The sequence below is a fragment of the Aspergillus brunneoviolaceus genome (genome assembly GCF_003184695.1).
Source record: "Aspergillus brunneoviolaceus CBS 621.78 unplaced genomic scaffold BO95scaffold_17, whole genome shotgun sequence".
Classification (NCBI taxonomy): Eukaryota; Fungi; Ascomycota; class Eurotiomycetes; order Eurotiales; family Aspergillaceae; genus Aspergillus; species Aspergillus brunneoviolaceus.
In genome coordinates this window covers 12,271-33,231 of record NW_020290747.1, presented here as the reverse complement: position 1 = coordinate 33,231, position 20,961 = coordinate 12,271, and the positions used below count along the sequence as shown (strand labels likewise).

The 20,961-nt window shown below is 52.3% G+C and overlaps 10 protein-coding genes across 10 annotated transcripts in view; 3 read left to right on the top strand and 7 right to left on the bottom strand.

The window, feature by feature from the left end:
• Positions 1 to 519: 519 nt before the first annotated feature.
• ace2 (putative C2H2 transcription factor (Swi5)) lies at positions 520 to 2,929 on the bottom strand (the record flags this gene model as incomplete). The annotated part of the gene is made up of 2 exons (XM_025582363.1): positions 520 to 2,174; positions 2,236 to 2,929. The coding sequence occupies 2 exons, from the start codon at positions 2,927 to 2,929 to the stop codon at positions 520 to 522; spliced, it is 2,349 nt and encodes a 782-aa protein (XP_025444519.1).
• Positions 2,930 to 4,328: 1,399 nt separating this feature from the next.
• Positions 4,329 to 5,322, top strand: BO95DRAFT_440682 (ubiquitin-ribosomal 40S subunit protein eS31 fusion protein). The gene is made up of 3 exons (XM_025586016.1): positions 4,329 to 4,720; positions 4,799 to 5,079; positions 5,146 to 5,322. Exons 1-3 carry the CDS (start codon positions 4,627 to 4,629, stop codon positions 5,233 to 5,235), a joined length of 465 nt encoding a protein of 154 aa, XP_025444518.1. The 5' UTR covers positions 4,329 to 4,626; the 3' UTR covers positions 5,236 to 5,322.
• Positions 5,323 to 5,530: 208 nt separating this feature from the next.
• Positions 5,531 to 7,080, bottom strand: BO95DRAFT_357707 (glycoside hydrolase family 18 protein; the record flags this gene model as incomplete). The annotated part of the gene is made up of 7 exons (XM_025582367.1): positions 5,531 to 6,189; positions 6,254 to 6,314; positions 6,363 to 6,412; positions 6,466 to 6,495; positions 6,557 to 6,810; positions 6,881 to 6,981; positions 7,039 to 7,080. 7 exons carry the CDS (start codon positions 7,078 to 7,080, stop codon positions 5,531 to 5,533), a joined length of 1,197 nt encoding a protein of 398 aa, XP_025444517.1.
• A 1,719-nt stretch (positions 7,081 to 8,799) lies between these two features.
• On the top strand, positions 8,800 to 9,741 carry BO95DRAFT_63690 (uncharacterized protein). Its single transcript, XM_025592108.1, has one exon. The coding sequence runs from the start codon at positions 8,923 to 8,925 to the stop codon at positions 9,448 to 9,450; it is 528 nt and encodes a 175-aa protein (XP_025444516.1). The 5' UTR covers positions 8,800 to 8,922; the 3' UTR covers positions 9,451 to 9,741.
• Positions 9,742 to 10,205: 464 nt separating this feature from the next.
• BO95DRAFT_384493 (uncharacterized protein) lies at positions 10,206 to 11,768 on the bottom strand. Its single transcript, XM_025583454.1, has 4 exons — positions 11,256 to 11,768; positions 10,937 to 11,171; positions 10,706 to 10,871; positions 10,206 to 10,634 (listed from the first exon to the last, which is right to left on the bottom strand). Exons 1-4 carry the CDS (start codon positions 11,266 to 11,268, stop codon positions 10,506 to 10,508), a joined length of 543 nt encoding a protein of 180 aa, XP_025444515.1. The 5' UTR covers positions 11,269 to 11,768; the 3' UTR covers positions 10,206 to 10,505.
• Positions 11,769 to 13,046: 1,278 nt separating this feature from the next.
• Positions 13,047 to 14,309, bottom strand: prs2 (proteasome core particle subunit alpha 1). The gene is made up of 5 exons (XM_025583453.1): positions 14,230 to 14,309; positions 14,098 to 14,157; positions 13,897 to 13,991; positions 13,625 to 13,837; positions 13,047 to 13,555 (listed from the first exon to the last, which is right to left on the bottom strand). The coding sequence occupies exons 1-5, from the start codon at positions 14,234 to 14,236 to the stop codon at positions 13,169 to 13,171; spliced, it is 762 nt and encodes a 253-aa protein (XP_025444514.1). The 5' UTR covers positions 14,237 to 14,309; the 3' UTR covers positions 13,047 to 13,168.
• A 310-nt stretch (positions 14,310 to 14,619) lies between these two features.
• BO95DRAFT_440675 (WKF domain-containing protein) lies at positions 14,620 to 16,434 on the bottom strand. The gene has a single exon (XM_025586015.1). It carries the CDS (start codon positions 16,200 to 16,202, stop codon positions 14,832 to 14,834), a length of 1,371 nt encoding a protein of 456 aa, XP_025444513.1. The 5' UTR covers positions 16,203 to 16,434; the 3' UTR covers positions 14,620 to 14,831.
• A 116-nt stretch (positions 16,435 to 16,550) lies between these two features.
• On the top strand, positions 16,551 to 16,968 carry BO95DRAFT_63532 (uncharacterized protein). Its single transcript, XM_025592106.1, has one exon. The coding sequence runs from the start codon at positions 16,636 to 16,638 to the stop codon at positions 16,870 to 16,872; it is 237 nt and encodes a 78-aa protein (XP_025444512.1). The 5' UTR covers positions 16,551 to 16,635; the 3' UTR covers positions 16,873 to 16,968.
• BO95DRAFT_440674 (tubulin gamma complex associated family protein) lies at positions 16,759 to 20,557 on the bottom strand. Its single transcript, XM_025586014.1, has 2 exons — positions 18,994 to 20,557; positions 16,759 to 18,938 (listed from the first exon to the last, which is right to left on the bottom strand). The coding sequence occupies exons 1-2, from the start codon at positions 20,264 to 20,266 to the stop codon at positions 17,065 to 17,067; spliced, it is 3,147 nt and encodes a 1,048-aa protein (XP_025444511.1). The 5' UTR covers positions 20,267 to 20,557; the 3' UTR covers positions 16,759 to 17,064.
• Positions 20,558 to 20,956: 399 nt separating this feature from the next.
• atfA (bZIP transcription factor atfA) overlaps positions 20,957 to 20,961 on the bottom strand; it is a gene marked incomplete at its 5' end in the record, with an annotated part of 2,508 nt that continues 2,503 nt past the window's right edge. The window contains one exon of the mRNA XM_025583452.1: positions 20,957 to 20,961. This exon is cut by the window's right edge and continues 759 nt beyond it.

Genomic DNA, 20,961 nt, shown 5'->3' with positions numbered 1-20,961 from the left:
GGGACGACCTGTAGAAGAGAAACTCCGTAAATTGGCAAAAGGGCATATTTCCACAAGTCCTGAAGGGGTGGGTGGGGGTTGGTCGTACATGGTTTTCGTTTGCAAAGCATCAAATCATAGAATCAGGTTTTTTGCAAGTTCGAAGAGCGAGAGTCGGTCGTCCGGGATAGACACGGAACAGGAAAGGAGCAGCAGCGAAGCAAAACATTTTCTTTTGTCACAGGTAAAAAATCAATCGAAGTGGTTCAGAAACGGAGTCAGAGGTTGGGGGGGTGGAGGGGTTCTTCGTGGGAAACATTGTACACATATGTTCGGGTCGTCTCGGTCTTTAGATAGGTAAGGGCAAAAGGCAAAGGGGTCATATCTTATATGCATGGTTCCAAATCGTTCAGTCCTAAATCGTCAAGAGTCTTGTTGCACATAGGGCGTTAGCCTGAGGTCATCGCGTCGTCAAATTGCTGGTTTGGTCGTTATAAATTCACCTCGAGATCGTGATCGTAGCTGTCGTCTGTATCTTTTTCAATCCATGAAGAATTCCTTGGTCACGGCGTCGGCGGTTTGCTCGTCCACTTGGAACTGGAAGAAGAAATCGTCACCCATGGCAGGCCCCGAAGGATAGCCTTTCGCGGGGAAGAGGTCCATTCCGGTCTCGAAGGTCGCCGTGTTCACGTAATCGGGGAAGGCGGCCATGTCTGTTTCAGTCAGGTCACTGAATCCTTGCTTAGCGAACGTCGCAGTCGATTCTTGACTCATGAAGATATCAAGCTCGGAGCCAGCGGACGAATCGGTCAGAGTTGGGGCGGAATGCGGGGAAGAGAGACCATTGGTGACTGAGCCGGAGCCATCGGTGTAGGTACACGACTCGGGATCCGACAGGTAGGGAAGGCTGGAGTCGGACATCAATCGGTGCAGGGGTTGCTTGATCGGCGAAGGCAGCATTTCGTCCTCGGTGGTAGGGCTTAGCGATCGGTGGCTTTGGGCCGGAGACGGCTTGTTCCCGGTGCTGTGGCCTGGAGACGCGGGCGGTGTGAAGGTGAATACTTCCGGAGGCAGTGAGTAGTTAGGGTTGTTGAAAACCGGCATTTCCTCCGAGGGGCTCGACCCGTGAAGGCTCATACTTTCGAAGACATCAGACGGAGGGGTGCTGCGCGAGGAGTCGGAAGCAGAGGAATCAAAAGACCCCTTTTCGGCCATACGCTGACGGGTTCGGGCTGCTTTGTCCTGTCTCTCATCCATCTCGGGCCGATGTTTCTTGGGACGACCACGCTTCGTAGTCTTGCGCACGATGCCCTTGTAGCCACCAATGCACATACCACGCTGTCGGTGTCGCGTCAACGCATCGTGTCTCGCGAACACATTACCGCACAGGCATTCGTAGGGCTTGTCGCCGGTGTGAATCTTCGCATGCCGTTTGAGATCGTGACCACGGACAAAGCACTTGTTGCAGTGGTCGCATTTGTATTGCCGATCCCCGAGGTGGGTTTGCACATGCGATTTGATGTTCTCTTTGCGGCCGAAGCGACGTCCGCACCCCGGGTGCAAGCATACCCATTTGCCGTCTTCAGGGTCCGGGCCGTGGATATAAGACGCAATCTCATCGATGGTGACACCGGTTTCTTTGATTGATGCCTGTACGCGAGCGTCTAGGTTGAGACTATCGATAGTTGCGACCCGCGGCGAGAGCTTTGGCTTGGCTGCGGTGCTAGGGGTTGCGCTCGGGGTCTTCCGGTGATTCACACGGCTGGGGGTCGCAGGATAGATCGGGAGCTTCTGTGCCTTTCCGCTGCCATCCTCAGGACATGGCATGGCGGCGAGCTCTGGTGACGAGGCGAAGGACGACGAGGCTGATGACAACGAGGCAAACGGCCCTTGCGACAGACTCTCAGACTTAGGAACTTCGATGTTAGAACCCTGCTCATAGTCAAAAGTATCAAAGGTATCCACTTCAAAAGATGCTGTAGTAGGGGGAGAGGGCATGTTAAACTTCTGCTGGGAGAACGTAGTTCCGACTACTCCTTGGAGAGACTTCGCGCGCTGCATGTACGACGCCTGCGCGGAACCGGACACGGAGAGGCTTTGCTCCTTAGTTGGGGAAGGTTGAATGTCCGGATTGTAGTGCGCAAGGCCCACTGTTTGCTTGAAGGGGGTGGCCGCAGGTGTGATCTGGGCATATTCTGCACGACTAGTCAGAGCCTCGAGCCATATCGAGACGGACAAATATCTTCGGGGACTTACGTCCGTTGCTAAGCTTTGGCGCATGCACTGGGTGCGGCTGATTGATGGCAGGTGCCGCCGATAGTCGTCTTGCGTCCAATACCATCGCATTAGCTTGTTGCTGCTGGAATGCTGCAGCGATATTGTTCTGTTGGTAGACATCCCAAGCTCCATTGTCCAAGATTTGGCCCTCCAAGGACGCTTGACAAGACAGCTTCGCATCCTGGAGCTGCTGCTGCTGTTGCATGAGGTTGAGCGACATGTTCATTGGTTGGCTTTCGACCTTGATAAAGTTTGCGTTCATGTAAGGCATGTTTGGTTGGCCTCCTTGGCTTTGACGAGCGGCGAAGGATTGCAAGTCTTCTTGAGGAAAAGCCTGGCATTCAGCCATCATGGGCATGGGCGCTGGATGCTGGGGGAAAGTTGGCTGCGCGACTTGGAGAAAGCGGTGGTCTTGAGCGGGTGCCAACATGGTTGGGTGCGGTTGCGGTACTGTTACGTTAGTAGTGATGGTACCATCTTGCATGGACTGCGATCGCTGAACGCGCATAGCGCGCGCATCGAAGCTTTGGCCTCGGCGATGAGCGTGAAATCGGTGCATTGCCTGTGCGGGAAGAGTTGGAGGTTTAACGGCATCAAGAGCGGATGGCGTTGAGATCTGTCTCCGATGTTGACGATGTCGTTCTTGATAGTTGCTGTGCGGTGCAGACAGCATGATGGGGAAAGAACTGGAATCTTCGCGCGCTGGTCGCAATTGTTGAGCCGATGACTTGACCGACTTCTTCTGCAGGTTATAAAGGTGTAAGCCTGCTGGATCAAAGCTGATGCGCGAGCCATAAAAACATCATTCAGCATAGGAGTACCAACCTCTTCGCAGCGCTAGCCAGAAGGCTGGGCCAAGCAGATGGTAGTAAACCGCCCTGGAATTGTGTCAGTCGGTGATCTCTTGTAGAAAGGAACTCACGCGCGCAGAAGTCTAGGTGTTTAAGCTAGGGCAGGACAGATGGAAGAGACAGAGAGAGTTTCAAAGTATCAAAGTAGACTGTGCGTCTGATCTATGCAAAGTGGGTTTTGGCGGTGGTCCTTCTAGATCGTCAATGCAGTGGAAGATGCAGCCGAAGCAGCCTTCTTTTTTTTTGTAGGTTCTAGAGCTTTCCTGTCGCGATTGCGAAACGGTCTTGAAGCCCCGGGGCTAACGGAGGCAGGAAGGCTGGGGGAGAGACAAGACAAAGGATGTCTAAGGGTATTTAGAGGTGGGAACCAAGGTAGGTGGATGGAGATGATGAAGCTATCCCGATCCACCGACCACGGTTCAGATCAACAAATGGCGGCGTTGGCGTAGCAACGCGGCTGGGTTGAGGCGTCAGGACAACCAGCGCCCCTTGGCATGGAAGCCCGCCAGTGCAGTGGATCGCGCCCTGGTCCGAACGCACTTTTAGCACTTTTAGCATCTTTAGGCCGTAAGTTGATCGGGCCCTGCAAGGAGCCGGTTTTATCTGTGATCCTGGGTGTGTTCCCCTGCGCGATCCAGAGTTCCAGACGCCGGCTGCACCGCGGTTCAGCTCCCGATGGCAGTTCCATCCTGTCGCGGATCGAAGCCGCCTGTGGGCAGTGAGGGTTCGAAACGTTATTACTGAGTACTTCATTGACGCTCCCTATCTCTGCAATAGTTCTTCAAATAATTGACGCCAATCCTCCTGCGCTTTGAATGATCATGAGTAATCTTGCAGCTGAGGCAGGGTGAGTGGGGGGGGGGAAGGAAAGAGGGAATGCTGACGGTGATGACGATATCATTTGTGCTTCGAAACTGAGTGGAGTGGATAAGCTGGATAAGCTGGATATCGTTTCCGGGGCTTTTGCCGACGGGAAGATGCCCCCAGCGGACTGGGCGCCGGACCTTTCAGGCAGCAATGACGCAGAGCCTGGAGAGAGAGGCTGGGGATCGAGGATAGTCACATGATAGTAGTCCTGGTCACCTGACTGTGAGTACCCGGAGGGCGGATTATCCGATTACAGGAGCACTAACCTCGAACAGGCAACTCCAGTCCACGTGATCGCACAACCGATTTTAACGAACGGCCTCCACCATAGATATTTCTCCTTCACGATCGTCACTGAAGGTTTAGGAAGACAAGTCTTGTCGAGGTTAGTTGAACGCCCCCTACACTTGCCTTGAGAGAGAGGCGATTACAGGATGTTCATCCTCATCCATGCCCCCTTTCTGTATCCCCTTCGTTTCATCTCGCACTGTGCAAACCTGGTTTCTGTGTGAGATGATTCGGGAGACGAAAAAAGAAGCCTGCATGATGATGAGGGGATGAACTTTTTCTGGAAAAATCTCTTTTCGCAGAGGCCATCCCCAAACGAGGCACAAGAACTAACTGTCGCCCTTGCTATCAGACCTTCATCAAGATGCAGATCTTCGTCAAGACCCTTACGGGTAAGACTATCACCCTTGAGGTGGAGTCCTCCGACACCATTGACAATGTCAAGTCCAAGATCCAGGGTGAGTCCGTCCGGCAAGAAAAAAATGCGCAATCCCTTCTTGAAGGACAACATCCACTAACAAATCTCCCCAATCTAGACAAGGAGGGTATCCCCCCGGACCAGCAGCGTCTGATCTTCGCTGGTAAGCAGCTCGAGGACGGCCGTACTCTTTCGGACTACAACATCCAGAAGGAGTCCACCCTCCACCTCGTGCTCCGCCTCCGTGGTGGTGGTAAGAAGCGCAAGAAGAAGGTCTACACCACCCCCAAGAAGATCAAGCACAAGCACAAGAAGACCAAGCTCGCCGTCCTCAAGTACTACAAGGTCGACGGTGATGGCAAGATCGAGCGTCTTCGCCGCGAGTGCCCCTCCCCCGAGGTATGTTTGCCCATCTTTTCCTATCACTCTTCGACCCAGTTGACTAATTTTGTTCCTCCAACACAGTGCGGTGCCGGTATCTTCATGGCTGCCATGCACAACCGCCAGTACTGCGGCAAGTGCCACCTCACCTACGTCTTCGACGAGTCCAAGTAAATTGGCCTTTGACAAGTCGCCTATCTTTCGCTCCAGCTGGATGTGCTTCGATTTTCCCCGTGGAACTAGGACAGTGAAGGTTGCAGGGTTGGATATGTGAGGTGTATGGGACGTGTGCGTTCTGATCGTTCCATAGTGACCTTGAGACAAATCAAATTGAAAAAAAAAATTTCGAAAAAAAAAACCCATCTAAGCTATGTAATCCTTAAGACTATGTAGAACTCGTGTATATGTCCAAAAAAGCAAGTCAAACTGGGCACCATATCCTTGTCATATGGTGCATCTGTACGGGGCTTCACTGGAAACCTTTCTTCAGGTTGTCGTACTTGCTCTCCGGGTAGGACAGTGCGTTCTGCGACTGGTCCAAGGACGAGAGCCCGCCCACCCCCTCGACAAACGTTCCGATCAAGCTGCCGTCCGACTTGTTCGCAGTCTTACCTCCCTTATCCCCGCTAAGCTCCCACCACATCCCACCGCCGAGCTGCTTCTGGTTGATATAATTCAACTTCTGCTCTCCCACGGCGACGGTGTCGTACGAGATCATGGTGCGAGCGCTAGAACTGTAGCTCCAAGACGCGCCAATGTTGGCATCCACATTCTCAGTGGCACCAGCCTGGGGCAGCGCTTTGTAGTCCCAGACACCATTCTCCCAGCTTCCTCCTCCGACGCCTGAGAAGGCGGTGCCGGGTCCGTCGGTATTGGTGAAGGCACGCCCATATAGGGGCATTCCCAGCACCAATTTTGCCGATGGCACGCCGCCGACTTGGGTGTAATAGTTCACGGCCTCATTGGTCGAGAAGGGGGTCGACGCGGGCTTGTCAGAGGAAGGATATATATTGGCTTGGTGGCCCGCGACGGTGTTCCAGCTCCCGGCGTAGTCGTACGCCATCAGGTTGTAGAAATCCAGATACGGCGTCATCTGGGACAGCTTGAGCTTGGTGTAGTTGTCCGGTCCTGTAGAGAGTCAGATATCGGAGACTAGCTTCATCCCGGGACTATGGTTATGGTTAGTACTTACCAGCAGGGCAAGCGATGGTCAGGTAGAACTTTCTGCTGGCACCTGCGGCGTTGTCCAGCGTCTAGGGCAGTTAGCATACATCATTCGTCCCTTGAAGCGGTGCACTAACCTCACGGCATTTCTGAAGGAGCAAGACCATGTTCTGGGCCTCGGTATCGTCTACCTGTGTATCAGCACTATACCTTGCCCGTGTCAGGAGCATCGAAACCAACCTTTTGGGTACTCCCAATCAATATCGATACCTGCAAAACATGTCATTAGTAACTCTGCCATGCAACCAGGAAGATGAGAGAGGCTGGATACCATCAAATCCAAGGTCTGTGACCAACTTGGTGGCCGTCGTAGCGAAGTTGGCCCGGTTAGCATCCGAGGCGGCTGCGCCAGGGAAGTTGGACGAATAAGTCCATCCACCAATGGACAATAGCACCTTCAGCTTGCGGTTCTGCTGCTTGAGCAGGAACAGCTGCTTGACGCAACCATAGACGTTGGTGCCGACGTCGTTCCACGAATCAGTGGGATAGTGCTTCTCAATGTCCGACCAGGTGTCGGAAAGGTACCTGATGCATATGTCAGCGGGGTGGTTGTAGCGGAGGAAGTGGGAAAGATAAATAACAGTTGGCGACTCACACTTCGCCAGTTTCAGGGCGAACATTGGCAAAGGCATAGAGTATATGGGTCAACTTGTCCGCGGGGATATCCTGGGGGTTGTAGTTGCGTCCGTAGATCGCCTGAGGATGGATCAGCATCGAGAGTACATCCCATATTGAGATAGGCAGCAATCTTACCCAGTTGACGAAGTACGCCACCGACTTGAGCCCGGAAGACATAGCTGGTGTTATAGTATCTACAAGAGTACTTGTGGAGTTATGATGCAGCGGAAGTACTGTCTGATTGTCGCCGAAGTATCGGAACGAGAAGATGAGCACAATGGTTAGGATAACCAGGAAATGAATGGATGCAGAGAAGGCCATAATCTGCAGGACGAGTCCAACTCTTAAATAGTGCGTGAAATGTAACCTTGCCAATTAGATGGTCGTTTGTTGTAGCCTCCCGGGGGTAAGCAGTTAAGGCGTTCTACCATCAAGTGTGACGTTGGTGGATCGTGAGTTCTGGCAGCCTCCGGGGATGATCCCGCTGCGGACGCCTTGGCCTGGCGGTTTAGTTGGACGGTTAGTAACCAACTTACTTTACTCTACCTACCCTACCTACCAATAAGTCATGCCACACAGGCCCGAAGACCATCCCAAGGTTCACTAAAGGATTCTAGGTTTGAGATTCCACTACCTTAATGCTACCTGCCCCGTCCCCGGTGATGAGATGCTGCAACCTTGACTCCCATGATTCGCCCCTCAACGACTCCGAATTTCTTTGATCGCCGTCATGCGTCTGGATCATGATGCTCAGCTCATTCGGTCCATACTTGGGCAGGCGGCTCAAGACCCCGAGCCTCGGACTATCAGATTGGGAGTCTTCCCCTCGAGGATCGAGCCTAGGTCCGGGTTCGCATGACGGATAACCCTTTTGATCCCCGTCACTTGAGACTCTGTGAAGAAATCTGGCCCTCGGCTAGATACGCTTATTCGTGATAACAACCAGGGGTGCGAAACTCAAAGTCGACCACGCGGGGATTGCAGTATTGCATCTTCTTCAGACAGTGCATCCGTCACACTTGGCAGCATGGCAGAGTCATACAGGGCATGACTGCAGCCACAGTTATACAGCATGATCGAGGCATAAGGACCCTTGAAGAGTCTAGTTTGAGGATATGATTCATTTATTGCGGGCGTTTCCAAGAAGAGCTTATCGATGGGCCCTGCACATTCATGCTTATTATTTTGTTTACTTTTAGTTAGCTTCGGATTCATGTCGTCACCCGATCCGCCAGCGCATTTACATAAGCCGGCGCAGGCAAGCCACTTTGCTCCACCTACCTAGCCACAGTTGCACCGCCGCCGGATAGACACTTCTATTCTTGGGACTGTTGATTCGATCCCAAGTCCATACCTCACTTCTCTTCAGTGACTGAGTCGATACCGTATGATTTGATAGGAATTACCAGTGAGAGTGTATCCGTGGCATGCTCACGAAGCGAGGGCAGCACTTGATCCGTCCTCCGCCTGCCTCAGGCTTCGACATCCACATTCCGACTTGGATATATCCCATACGATACACCGACGGCGACGAACCGGCGTGGACGAAGGCCCACATGAATGCCAAACCTGATATTTGGCTCCCAGACAAACAGACTTCCCCATTCAAATTCCCAAAAACCGAGGGTCATTCAACTTCGAGGACTAATCCGGTGACACACTAGCATTCTGTATCCCAATGACCAGATTAGAAACACAGTGGCCAAACCCCAATAAAGGTAACATCCCTCGCGAGTCGCCACTCACAAACCGACTCCAGAAAGAGAGATATTCGTACCTGCTCAAAGACGTAGTCCGTCCCCCGACTCGCGCTCACTTTTCGCCTCCCGGTTGAATATAAAGAGACCAGCCCCCTGTGCATGATGCCTATCTGGGAATGAAGAGATCGATCTCAGCAGCAGTGCAAGGTGCATCATGCATTGAAGCAAACAACAGGGGTTCCTTGCATGAGGGCATCAGGAAGAAATTACCGACAGCAGAATGGTCGAGTACAGAAATAGTGACCAGTGACCAGTGACCATGGACAGGAAACAACGTGGCTGCCACACCCTACCCTCGTGGCCACCCCAACCTGACCTGGTAGTACTGTACTCATATCAGATACTCCCATATCACGAAAACACTAACGCCCTGACAACGTCTTCGCAAATTCTGCCCCTCCAATTCCCACCGACCGATAGCCCCAACCCCATCCCAGCTGTAATCCGCTACATCATGGATACACACAACATACAACAAGCAAAGCAACGGGACGGGAATAAGTGGATCTCTCCCTCACAAGTACTCCGTACGACCTCAGCTGAACCCTCCACCTGCCCGCAGCCCAGCAGTGTCCATCCACCCCCACCCATCCCCATCCAATTGGCCACATCAATATTAACCTCCATTCCTTCAGCAATCAGCATCCATCCAGTAATCTATTTTTCTCAATTTGCACGGCCACACATCGGCTGGCATCCCCTCCCAAAATCCAATCAGAGTGAAAAAACAAAAATAAAGAACAACGCACCATGCATCATTCCCGTGCTAAAAAAAAAATCTTTGTAGAAAACGGCAGCGGCACACGGGTGAGTTCCCCCCCATTCTCAGCCCTTTCTTCTGTGGGGGTTGTCGACTCTGACTCAAGGATCAGGTAAGTATTCAGCTGGGATGTTCGTCTTAAGGTAATCTCCGACTCCACGGTTCTAAATGCACGTTCGGTATCTCCAGCAGAGGAGCTTTACAGATAGTACTGTACATACAGTCAATGGTAAAACACCAACCCCACTGTCCAGCTCTGATGTTCGCCCAGAGATTTTTTCCGATCGGAATCGTTTGAATCCGCAAATTGGATTGGCCATTAGCAAGATATTTGGCCGGTTGCTTGTTTCAGGCTCTGTAATGTACCAGGTACGAAGGTACCCACGGTAGATGATGGATTTGATGCTCTCATGATGCCGCTTGAGTTGCACTGTATGTACATCCGCTGCGGGTGTAGTGTCCCATTCCTAAACAAAAAGACAGTCAGACATGGTGTTTCCCTACCCGTCTCCACTTCTAACCGCCGGACCCACTGAAGCGAAACGGAGTTTGCCGTCGGTTGGAAAATGTATAGTAAACGATGTCACCATCTAACTATGTAGGGCACTCACTATAGGCTCAGCATATTCACCAGCTTATTCAGGAAAGAAACGAGACGAGTCAGACTCGATCTTGAGTAGGAAGATATACTCCAAGCAGAAAGAATAGAAACAGAAAAGAAGTTATGCAATATAGTCCGAGTACGGAGACATCGAGTTGAAAACACATCCATCCAATCAATTCACGTCTAGCGTAAAGCATCACATCCAGGGATATCATAAACCGTCAACACATACTCAAAACACGACAAGAAAAAAACTGAAAACCACGAAAAAAAGGGTAAACCCAAACATTCCACACAAGACAGCTTTTCCTTCTCGAAACCCATCGATTGCAAGCGACCAGCGCCGAGCAACAATAGACAAACATGCATCCAGTGGACGCTTTCCAACCGGTACTGTAGTCCCGTGATTAACGGCATCATCGTATCCATACACCACTCAAACTCGCTGCTCTGTCGCAGGCTTTGACGTAAAAAAATCTCATGGGTGAGACCGAATCCATTGAAGGATTGTAGGCAGAGAAGGGTCGTCGTTGAGCCAATGACCTGCCCGCGTGTCGGCTGCCCGGAGATCAGCCACCACGTGCTGTTCGGTCACTTGAGCCAGTTCCTGTGCGCAACGATGGTCAGTCAGACTGAATACTACCCTGAATTGCATCAAGATTGAAAAAGGAAACTCACCGCATGGAACGTATTGCTGGCGTTCTTCAACTGAGCCGCGTGCTGCGGTCCCGGCCGCTGTCCACGCAGAATGTTTTGGCGGTTGATGACCCATCGTCTGGCGGCCGCGACCTTCAAGTAGATGCGATGCGCCTGGAATCGTCTGGCGCTAGCGTCAAGGATGACTCTGAAAGTGATGTTAGAGCTTGGCTAGGCTCCTGAAAGAAGGGGAGAAATGATATATCTGCATACCTGCGCAATTCCGCCTTCTCGACCTCGACGTTGCCGGCATGGGCTGGCGTCGCGCAAGGGTTGTAGTTGGATGACATCAAAGCCTGCGCAGCAGCCAGACCGTCTCGAATCACTTTATACCCCTCTTCGTTGAACTCATCTGCCGGGGCTTGGACATTCTGTTGGGAGATGTGCATGAGAAGAGTCCGGTAGTCGTTGATGAGCTCTGCCACTCGGAGGGCGCGAGCTTGGTTGACTGCGACACCCGGATTGGTTAGCCTCTCTTCTTCTTCTTGAATGGTGTTGTTCCTTCCACGCATGGAACGATGGCAACACGTACGTCCGTCAGCCATGGCAGTAGTGGTGTTTGCGATATAGTAGCCAAGGAATGGCAAACGATTGGATCTTCAAAAGACTAAAGGAACCAAGTGGATACGGCCACAGTTGGACGCCTGGCAGGAAGAAGGCCAAAAGAAAGGAGCAAGCCAATTGACTGAGAGCTCGAGGCGAAGAGGTCGTTGGGCCCAAAGGAAGAAGAGCGTTGGTTTCAGATTCTAAAGTCCCATGGCTGAGGAGGCGATATCCTTTTAAGCTTATTATCCTCACCATGGTTTCAACGTCGCAATGGGGGGATTGCGCTGGAAAGGGAATCATCATCATCGTCATCCACCCACCGTGGCTGGCTGCACGCATTGGGAAGCCGATGGAGCAAGGACAAGACATCGCGGCGAGAGATGGCAGCTGGAGAACAACAGCCATAGTGGAGCACCGGCAGGAGCCAAGCCCATGAGAGCCATGTGTCGGAAGCGCTTGCAATGTCTGGGTCTCCGATTTGGAGCGAGGGCTGATATCTAGTCTAAGCGTGAGGACTATGCAGCTGACCCTGGAACAGGAACCCAGCCCTAGGCTGATGGGGCTTGCATAAGATCATGCATACTCCGTACTTTTGGGGGGGGGGGGAAGAAAAAGAAAGGATACATCCGACCCAGAAGCAAGAAATCGGCAATATCCACATGAAAAACCGATAGTGGAATTTGAATTGAGGCCCAATTAGCTAGATGGAACCTGATTTCCAAAGATAAAAATGAAGATGGAATTGTAGAAAAGAATACTGCAGAACCCGGATTCTACCCCACTTGTTTGTTGTGGCCGAGCGAAGAATTTAGTATGACAGAAACACAATAATATCAATGGGTTACCGGGTGTAGGTAGACAAGACACTAGATCTCGGTAACAACCCGTGCAGTCAGATTTGTGCAATGTGCACAGATACACTGACTCGGTGGGGAAAGCGTCATCGTGGCATGTTGACTAGTGAAACGGTGGTGAAAGAGACTCCAGCTGGAGAGTCCTCGCTTCCTTACGCCACACTTCCAGTAGTACAGACCCAGTCGGAGTCATCACACTCGGAGATATGGTTAAGATGGGATAAGTGGCTGGAGCAGCAATGGCTCAGGACAAGATATCAGCCACCGACAACCGTTGGCGCCGGTGACGGAGTCAACATGTATGCACTATACGGAATAGTGACAACAACAATAATAATAGACTTGCCAGACAACAAATGTGCGTGATAGAGAGAGAAACACAGAGAGTGAAAACTCAAGGGGCAAGCCACATCTCCAGCTCAGCCACACACACCGGGCAAGAGCTGAAAGAGGAAAAGCAAACCCACGCGCCAGCCTCAGGCTCGGTCTCAACTCGACTATCTTCAGTTCAATCCAAACATAATACGAGTAGATTCTCCGACTCCCCATGCAGAAATCGTTCTCGGTGGCAAAAACATCCAAGGCACAAGAGCTTTCATGTAAGCTCGAGCGTCGGCCACCTCACTTACAACACCTGCATTCCACGCGATTCTTACTCCATGCCCCAATGTGATGCTACTTGTAATCAACTCCCGCAGCGGGGCCGCTGTCGTCTGCTCTTCGATATTTCATCAAGCCTGTCATCTTGCAGCAAGGGCCTCAGGTCTATTACATTGACTCTGACCCCTGCTTTCAAATCGCCACCGTCTGAAGAAACAAGTGGGACCTCTAGCTTCGCCATCTCCGACTCCGAGTAAGCGCCTGCACGGACGTCTGTCCAAGTTTTGTGATCGATCGGCAGTTGACAAGTCAAGAGGAAAGACCTAGGGAACACATCTACCAGATCGGGGGTTGGCTAATCAAGTTCCAATAGTAGCGTCACAAAAAGTAGTATTCATGGATCGTTTGTCTCTAACAACAATGGATGCTTGCTTCCTCAACTCAATTAGTCCTTCTCGCTAATGGCCTGCAGCCGCTCGTCAATCTCGTCCTCTGTCAAGGCACGGAAGCTTGGATCTGTGCCCTCTTTGCCGTCAGCCCGAGGCCCTCCGACAATGCCGATCTCGAGCTCATGCTTCTTGAAGTCGACGCTCAACACATTGCTCAAGGCGGTGATGCCCAGCTCGACCACCTCCTCCCAGCTGCCCTCGGCATAGTCCTTGTTCTTCAGCTTCTTCTCCAGGTGATTCAGCGCCTCCTGCTGCTTGGGGCCGGATGCGGTCGCCTTGTACCCGACATAGTATCCTGCCGGGTCGCACTTGTAGAGTTGGGGCCCCTTCTCATCGTCCACGGAAATCAGGGTCATGGCGACGCCGAGCGGGCGCATGTAAGCCTAAGCAGATGATTGGTATCAGTAAACGTCGCTCCCACAACCCCAGAGTGAGACGAGCAAAGCACGAACCCGTTGCGTGTAGACCTGGTTAATATTCGCAAGGCGCTTGGCAAGGACATCACAGGGCATCTCGTAGCCGTACTTGTATCGGAACTCGGCCGCCTCTCCACGGGCACGGTCAACACTCGCTCTGGCATCGGCGATGGAGCCGGTCATAACACATCCGACGGAAGGGGAAAGCTTGAAGATATGCGAAACGGAGGAGGGGTCGATCAATTTATCCTAGGACATATGTCAGGCCATGCTGTGCTTGCGTTCTCAGCCCCACCATGGAAACTTACAGCGACCTTCTTCTGGGACAGAACGACGGCGCAGTTCTTCCCCCTGACACCTAATGAGGTGATGTTTGCGGAGGTGATGGCCTTGAAGGCATATTCTAAGCGCCGACGGAGGTCGATGGTAAGTCAAGTGTTCTCGGTGACCGTTGGAGCGCCATCGGGGTGGGCCGGAGGGGGAGGGTTCATAACGGGCGATAGACTTACCAACTTGATACAGACGACCCTGGTCTGAGAAGATGGTAATGTGTCGATCGTAGGCGCTTCCTGTTCACAAAAGCTGTCAGTCAATCGATGAAGTCATTCGAGCCAGCACAATCGGAAGGGATCTGTTTTTACCAGACATGGCTGCGGCGGTATATGTAAATCACAGATTAGATATTCAGAGCCGATCGAGTGGAAGGATTGAGAGCAAAGAGAGATTAAGATGTGTAATGGGGAAGGATTGAGGGGAGGGAGGATGAGGATGGAGGCAGAGGACGCGTGCCAGAGGGTGCCTGGCCGAAGCTCTAAGCTTCGGGGCTCCGTTGAGTAAGCTCCAGTCACCGCCTTCCCCGTCTCTGTCAATTCGCTCTGCCACCAATACGAAGGACAGTACATTGCCTCCCAGCAACCACACAGCAGCGATACTATAATGCTTTCGAAATATACAGGCTTGATATCAAGTATTTCAGCTCTTTCATATGAAGGCTTCTAGGTATATACGGAAAGTCTATACTAACAATACATCACAAAAGAAGAAACACAACACCGTAGATCCGACAAAAGACCGCTTTTGTATGGTTGAACCAGGTATCTAGAACTTTTGAGCTCAAAATTATAGAGCTATGATAGCCACCAGATGTGGACGGAATTGAATTGTCATGCACATGAAGCAGCGAAGCACAGAGACCAGTCTGTACAATTCAGGTTGAACAACAACAACATGCAGCATCAAGTGACTAATCACTATCACTATCACTGCTGCTGCTGCTGCTGCTCACGTCCGAGGATGAATCTTTCTTGGCCGGACTCTTGGTCTTTTTCTTGTCATCGTTGTCGCTGTCACTGTCACTGTCGCTGTCGCTCTCGCTGCTGCTGGAGATCTCGATGATAGCGGTTCTGTTCTTCTTCTTCTTTTTGGCCGGCGTTTGGTTCTTCTTCGCCATCCGTGGGGGAAGCTTGGGCTTCTCGAGATTGAACAGGGCACCGGTGACAGCCCAGAGGATGAGCTCAGCGCGCTGTCTCTTCTGCAGCCTCTGTAGTTGCGTAGCGTCAAGGCCCTCGGTGCCTTCCAGACCTTCAAGGTTCTCTTTGCCCTCCGACAGAAGCGTCCGGAACGAGGCGACGGCCTTTTTGTAACTAGGCTCAGGAGCCACATCAGTGCTCTCCTCAGCTCCTTTCGTCTTATCCTCCTCAGCTTGCGTCGTCGTCGTCGTCGTCGTCGTCGACTTGTTCTTCTTTTCCTCCTCTTCCTGCTCCTCCACCTCCACATCGGCCTTGACAACCTCTTCCGCAATCTCCTTCAAGCGCAGCTTGGCACCCTCACTCTTCAACCCCTGCAGATACGCCAAGAGCGCCGCATTATACTGCGCGGGGACCTGCTCCAGCGACAGCACATGCTTGAACAGGTGCGTCTCGCGGTTCTTTTGAAACTTCCACGCCGACCGGTGGTTGTGATAAAGACTGAGGTAGGAGAGGATGGGCGTCTCGTGGATTTTGGCGTCAGCAGCCGTAGCGGCGGATTTGTGATCCTTGTCCTTGTTCTTCTTCTTCTTTTCCTTCTTCTTTTTCTTCTTCTCCTCCCCATCTCCTTCATAATCCATCTCCTCCGCAGCGCCGTTTGCCTCTAACTGCTGTTGCTGCTGCTGCTGCTGTTGTTGTTCCGATTCATCGACCTCCATATCCTCCGCCTCGGAGTCTCCGCTGCCATCCTCCAACTTCACGTCCGCCGAGAACGAGACCCTCTTCTTCTGTTTCTTCTGTTTCCGCTCTTCATCCGCAGCCGATTTGCCCTTGGTGGTAGCATTCGCCTCGTTGTCGTCGTCATCATCACCTTCTTCCAGACGTCGTTTCTTCGATTGCTTTTTCGTGTCGGCTTTCTCGCTCACGGAGTCGTCGCGCTCGTCCGTGCTGGTTTTCGTGGCCTTCGTGGACTTCTTGTCCTTCTTCTCCTTCTCCTTCTTCTTCTCCTTCTTTTCGTCCTTGTCCTCCTTTTCCTTCTTGGATTTCTTGTCCTTCTTCTTCTCCTTCTTCTCTTCCTTATCCTTCACCTCCTTGACCTTGTCCTTCCCCTCCTTCTTCTTCGCAACAGCCAATTCAGAAGCAGCCATAGCGATCTTCCGTCCCAATCCTAATCCTAACCCTCGATCCTCAATTCCTTGAAATGAAGACGGAAAGCCGCAACCAGTTATCTTTAACGATAAAGTCCCGTAATTTCGAACTTCCCCAGCACAAGGATCCGTGTCGCGTAGCCCTCAAAATTCCGATCAAAGCAAATCACCACCCAAAATCGGAGGTGGGCAGGTTGGGATCGTTGAGGGTGAACTGAAGTTGTTGTTTGCGTTGGAAACTTTTTTGGAGGGGCGGTGGAACGGGGAACGGAGGGAAATTTTCACGTGAGGACTGCGTAGTTACTCCGATGGGGTTCTGCCCACCCCATCCCCCCTGGCGGGCTATTAGGTAACTTAGGTGGTAGGCTTCGTGGCTACAGGGCAGGATTGAATGGCTCCAGTATACGAATAGGCTTCTTGTTGGTTATATTCCATGATAAGGGTTGCTTTTCAATGCTGTGGGTTGTTGGGATTGTCTCGTACTGTGTTGTACAGTACAGCGATTGATCTCGATGACTTATCTCAGTTTATACTGAAGTTAATTGTCTGTCTCTTGGAACACCGCAATCATCGTCGTCATCATCATGAAGCTTACAACGGACCTGTGTATGTACATGTACAAGCTCTTGTTTGCTGCTGCCGTGTCACTGTCATCCAACCCAGTTCATAAAAACAAAAACAAAATCCGAAACCCCCCAATGATATCAACCACTGAACACGATGAACCCATAATCCCGAGATGAAAACGCACAATACCCCGAGAGAACACCCCCAGCCGCCGGTAAATCTAGCTAGCCCTTGAAGGTCGATCGCAACCAATTTCAATGCAGAAGACAAGAATGAATAGAAGAGAGGCACAGGATCAGCCACTCCCGCTCTCATTCCCATTGCCGCTCGTTCTCGGTTCTTTCCTCTCCCGTCGGGCTGTCGGTTCCTTGGACGCAGATGCCGGTCTACTTTCTTCCATCACGATGGTGGAAGTAGTCGCAGAAGTAGCAGCTTCATTGGCGGCGGCCGCCCTTCGCCTCGCCCTATGTTTGTCACGCGAGCTCCCGGACCCGGTGCTTCGGCGTTTCCGGGCCGGTTGATAGACGTCGTTGAAATTCATAACGACGCCAAGGAAGCGCATGTCCACGTCCGGCTGGTATGCGAGGTCGCCCAGAAAGACGTTGAGCCGGGATCGAAACTCGGCGGAAAGGTCGCGGAGACGGGCCTGTAGGGATGCGAGCATCTGATCGTCTGCGGAGAGATCTCCGTGGTCGGCGAGCGATGAGGGAGTGCCGATGTCGTCAGCGCCTAGATTGGGAGTGAATGCTGCCAGAGATGGGGACATGGATGAGACCGAATCTTTATGGGCCCGGGTTCGTCTGGAGGAGGATGAAAGGACGTCGCTGTCAGTGAGGCCCCAACGGCCTTGGGCGGTGCGGGTCTCGATTTTCGCGCTCAGTTCTTGTCTACGCGTGAACTCGGCAACGGAGAAGGAGTAGAGGCCGTCCACGGCGTCTTTGTAGGCCAACATGACCTTGAGGATGTAGTGCAATTGACTAAGGAAGTCCTCTTCTTGGGGAGTGGTGGTGGTGGTCTTGGGTACGGCAGGGGAGCCCAAGAGGCCCTTGCGTGTGATGGATTCGAGATATTCCTTGTGGGCTCCGATCAGGTCGTCCAGTGTGCAGCCGGGCTTAGAGATAGACGCTTGTAGTTTATCCCAGCTGGCCTCGATGACTTCGAAGAGGATGTAAAACTGAAGCTGACAGACAAAATGGATCATCTCGGCGATGACACACCGTGCTCTCTTCCAGTCTGAGCCGACTTTATCGTTGACGCTACCTAGCACGCCGCGGGCACCTGTCATGCACCGACGCCAGGTGCTTCCCAGGGCAAACTCGACGCGCTTGATGCGCCACAGAAAGTTGAACACTTTCAAGTACTGGCTCGATGCATATTGTGTGATGACCACGTCGACTGGAGCATCAACCTTGTATTCGAGTGTGAAACAGTCCCAGCCGCTCTCACCATGGCTGTACTCCAACATCCGAGCGTCCAACCGTCTGAGCACGTCTGGGGAGTCGTACTGCGCGTTGGAAGCACGGATTGCATGTTCTAGTTGCGCAGTCAAAGTATGTCTGTATTGCGAGTGTGCTGGACGATCAAGATTGGACGCCAGCGATTCCATCAACAGGGCGATGAAATCACCCTGGCCCAAAAGCATGTACTTCTTCAACGCTTGAAGGTGCTCAAAGAGCTTGAATTTGTCGTCCATGAGGTAGATCAACCGCGCCATAGTTGTCTTGTGGGCTTCGTCAATCGATGCCTCGAGACCAGCCGTATCGCCATAATGCAGTTCTTTCGAGGTTTCTTTAGAGTATTCCTCCACCCATCCAGAGTTTCCACAGTCGTAGCGAATGAAATTCAAAGACTTGCCAATCCGGAGGATTTTCTGTGCAAAGTCCTGTGTTATGATGGATGGCACCATTTCTTCGGCAAGCGTGTACTTATCGTCCCAGACAGAAGTCGCGGTTCGACGCGGATCTACATTGGGTCTGGATTCCGGCTCGACCACAAAAAATTCTTTGTATGGATCCGAAAGCTCACCGTCATAGATCCATGACCGCAGCATGTCGTAGAAGGGTCGAGTCACATGGGCGAGAAGCTTTTCCGCGAAGTCACGTACGAAAGGGTCTCCATGAGAGGTTGAGAGACCGTGGATCAGCGAAATCAGTTGGCCGCCTTTCTTGTCTACGAGCAAGATATCAGAAAGGTATACTATCATGAAGAAAGCCATAGTACTTACGCTGTGCCTCTTCGACAATCAGGTTCATCAAGCGTAGCGCCATCGTCGCGTCCCTTGTCCAGACAACACATCGCTTTAGCGTGACGCCGCTGGCGGCCGTGCTTCTAGGATTATTAGGGTCCGGTGGTGCAGCCAAGGCCCTTCGAATCTCTCCTTCCAAGGTAGCGACTAGACCCAGATAGGATTGAAGCTTGTTGGCAAGGGCTGCTTGGAGGCTTTGACTCAAGAGTCCACTTGTCGGACTCCCCACGAAAGCCGATACGCCGCGATACAACAGGCACGGCTCGGCAAGGGAGTTTAGCAGAGATATTATAGGTACCGGCACAGAGGGAGGTAGATTCAAAATCGTCGAGGATTCGAATTGTAAGTTCGAGGAAGATAACCCTTGCAGATTGAAAGGAAGATCACGGAGAAGTCGCGGTTCCTGGGGTGCATCTGATTTTGGTTGCTGTTCCGAGTCCGCCTCCGGCTGCACACCTTTTGGCTCTTCGAGAGGATGATCTCGTACCCCTGTATTGGCACGACTACGCGTGGCCCGCACATCTCGGGATCTTGCCGCTGGTGCAGAGGTCTCCGGCTCCCTCTCGGGCTCCCTCTCCGGTCCCATCTCTTGCTGCCGTCTCAGCGCAGCTTGCCGCTCGATTCGCGCGGGGATCTGCGATGCCGAAGAGCTGGCAGCAGGCCCGTCCTCGTCTGAGATTTCCGATACCCTGGGCCCGCGGCCCGGGTTTATCCTCTGGTTCTTGAACAGGGGACTTTGCAGGTGCACCGGCTCGAACTGAGGACTTCGGCTACCACCCTCAAACCCATGCTCTTCATCGTCATCCGTACTCGAGAGTCGATAGAGGAGATAGAGGATCGCCCACTTTTGAGACAGGACCGGCTGGGTCAACAGGCGCGAGTAGAGATTGGAAAATCGAACCGCTTGTTCGGGGCTGTCGTTCTCACGTAGAAGTTTCCGCTTGATAAGGTCCACCGCGTTGTTGACATTCTCTCCTCCGGCTAAGCTTCCGCGGCGATTGACGCCATACGTCGTGGGACCGGACGGTGATGCTAGGTCGCTCGAGGTGCTGGTGTAGGAATTGATGATGATCCACGAGCGCTCGAGGTATGTTTGGTGTCGTCTTTCTTCGGCTGCGGCCAAGGCCTCCTCCGCATCGCCTTCGTACTCGCCCCGAAGATCCGAATGCGACAACGGCGGGGTGAGGGAGTCGACGAGCTGCGAGAGCGCGTCATCAATGCGCCGTGGTCGTGCGGGTTGGCGGGCGGACATGGTTGGTGGTATGTTCAAGGTTTGCCTGCTATGTGTCGTGGCTATCTCTGGTCTGTTAGAGCCCACAGGTATAGATGCAATAGTTCAATAAACTATTCACTCGCGAAATAGTTGGGGATCGGCCTGAGGACGCTGCGAGAGGTGGGAGGTATATGCTGCACGGTTCCACTTTACTGGATCGTTGTCGAGCAACGCATGGCGACCTACACCAGTGTAGGCAGCCGCTTCATGAAATTATCGCATGAAATCCAGGAAACTTGGAGGTGTTGAGGAAAGCGCATTGGAAGGCCGCCTCGACCGCGTAGAAGGAACATCCCCGATGGGGGTGAGTGTGTTTGTGTTTGTCCGGTTTGAGTGGTTTGCCGTGTCCCGCCAAGCCCTCCCTCACTACCCGTCTATATACCTAGTCTATACGGAATCCTCATTCATCGACTCGTCATGAATTTGGGGTTTTCATAGTCAGTCGGTACGCTTTCTGACATGCTACAAGGGCACATTCATCGTACAGCTAGACCTACACTTGGCAGGTAGCCAGCAGAGCGACTAAGAACTACACTACAAAAAAAGTACAAACTCAGGAGACTGACGGCTGGCTGCGTTGAGAGTAGTTGGCGAGGAGAGAACCAAGAATCAATTCAAGTCAATTCAAGTCAATTCAAGTCAATTCAAGTCAATTCAAGTCAATTCAAGTCAAT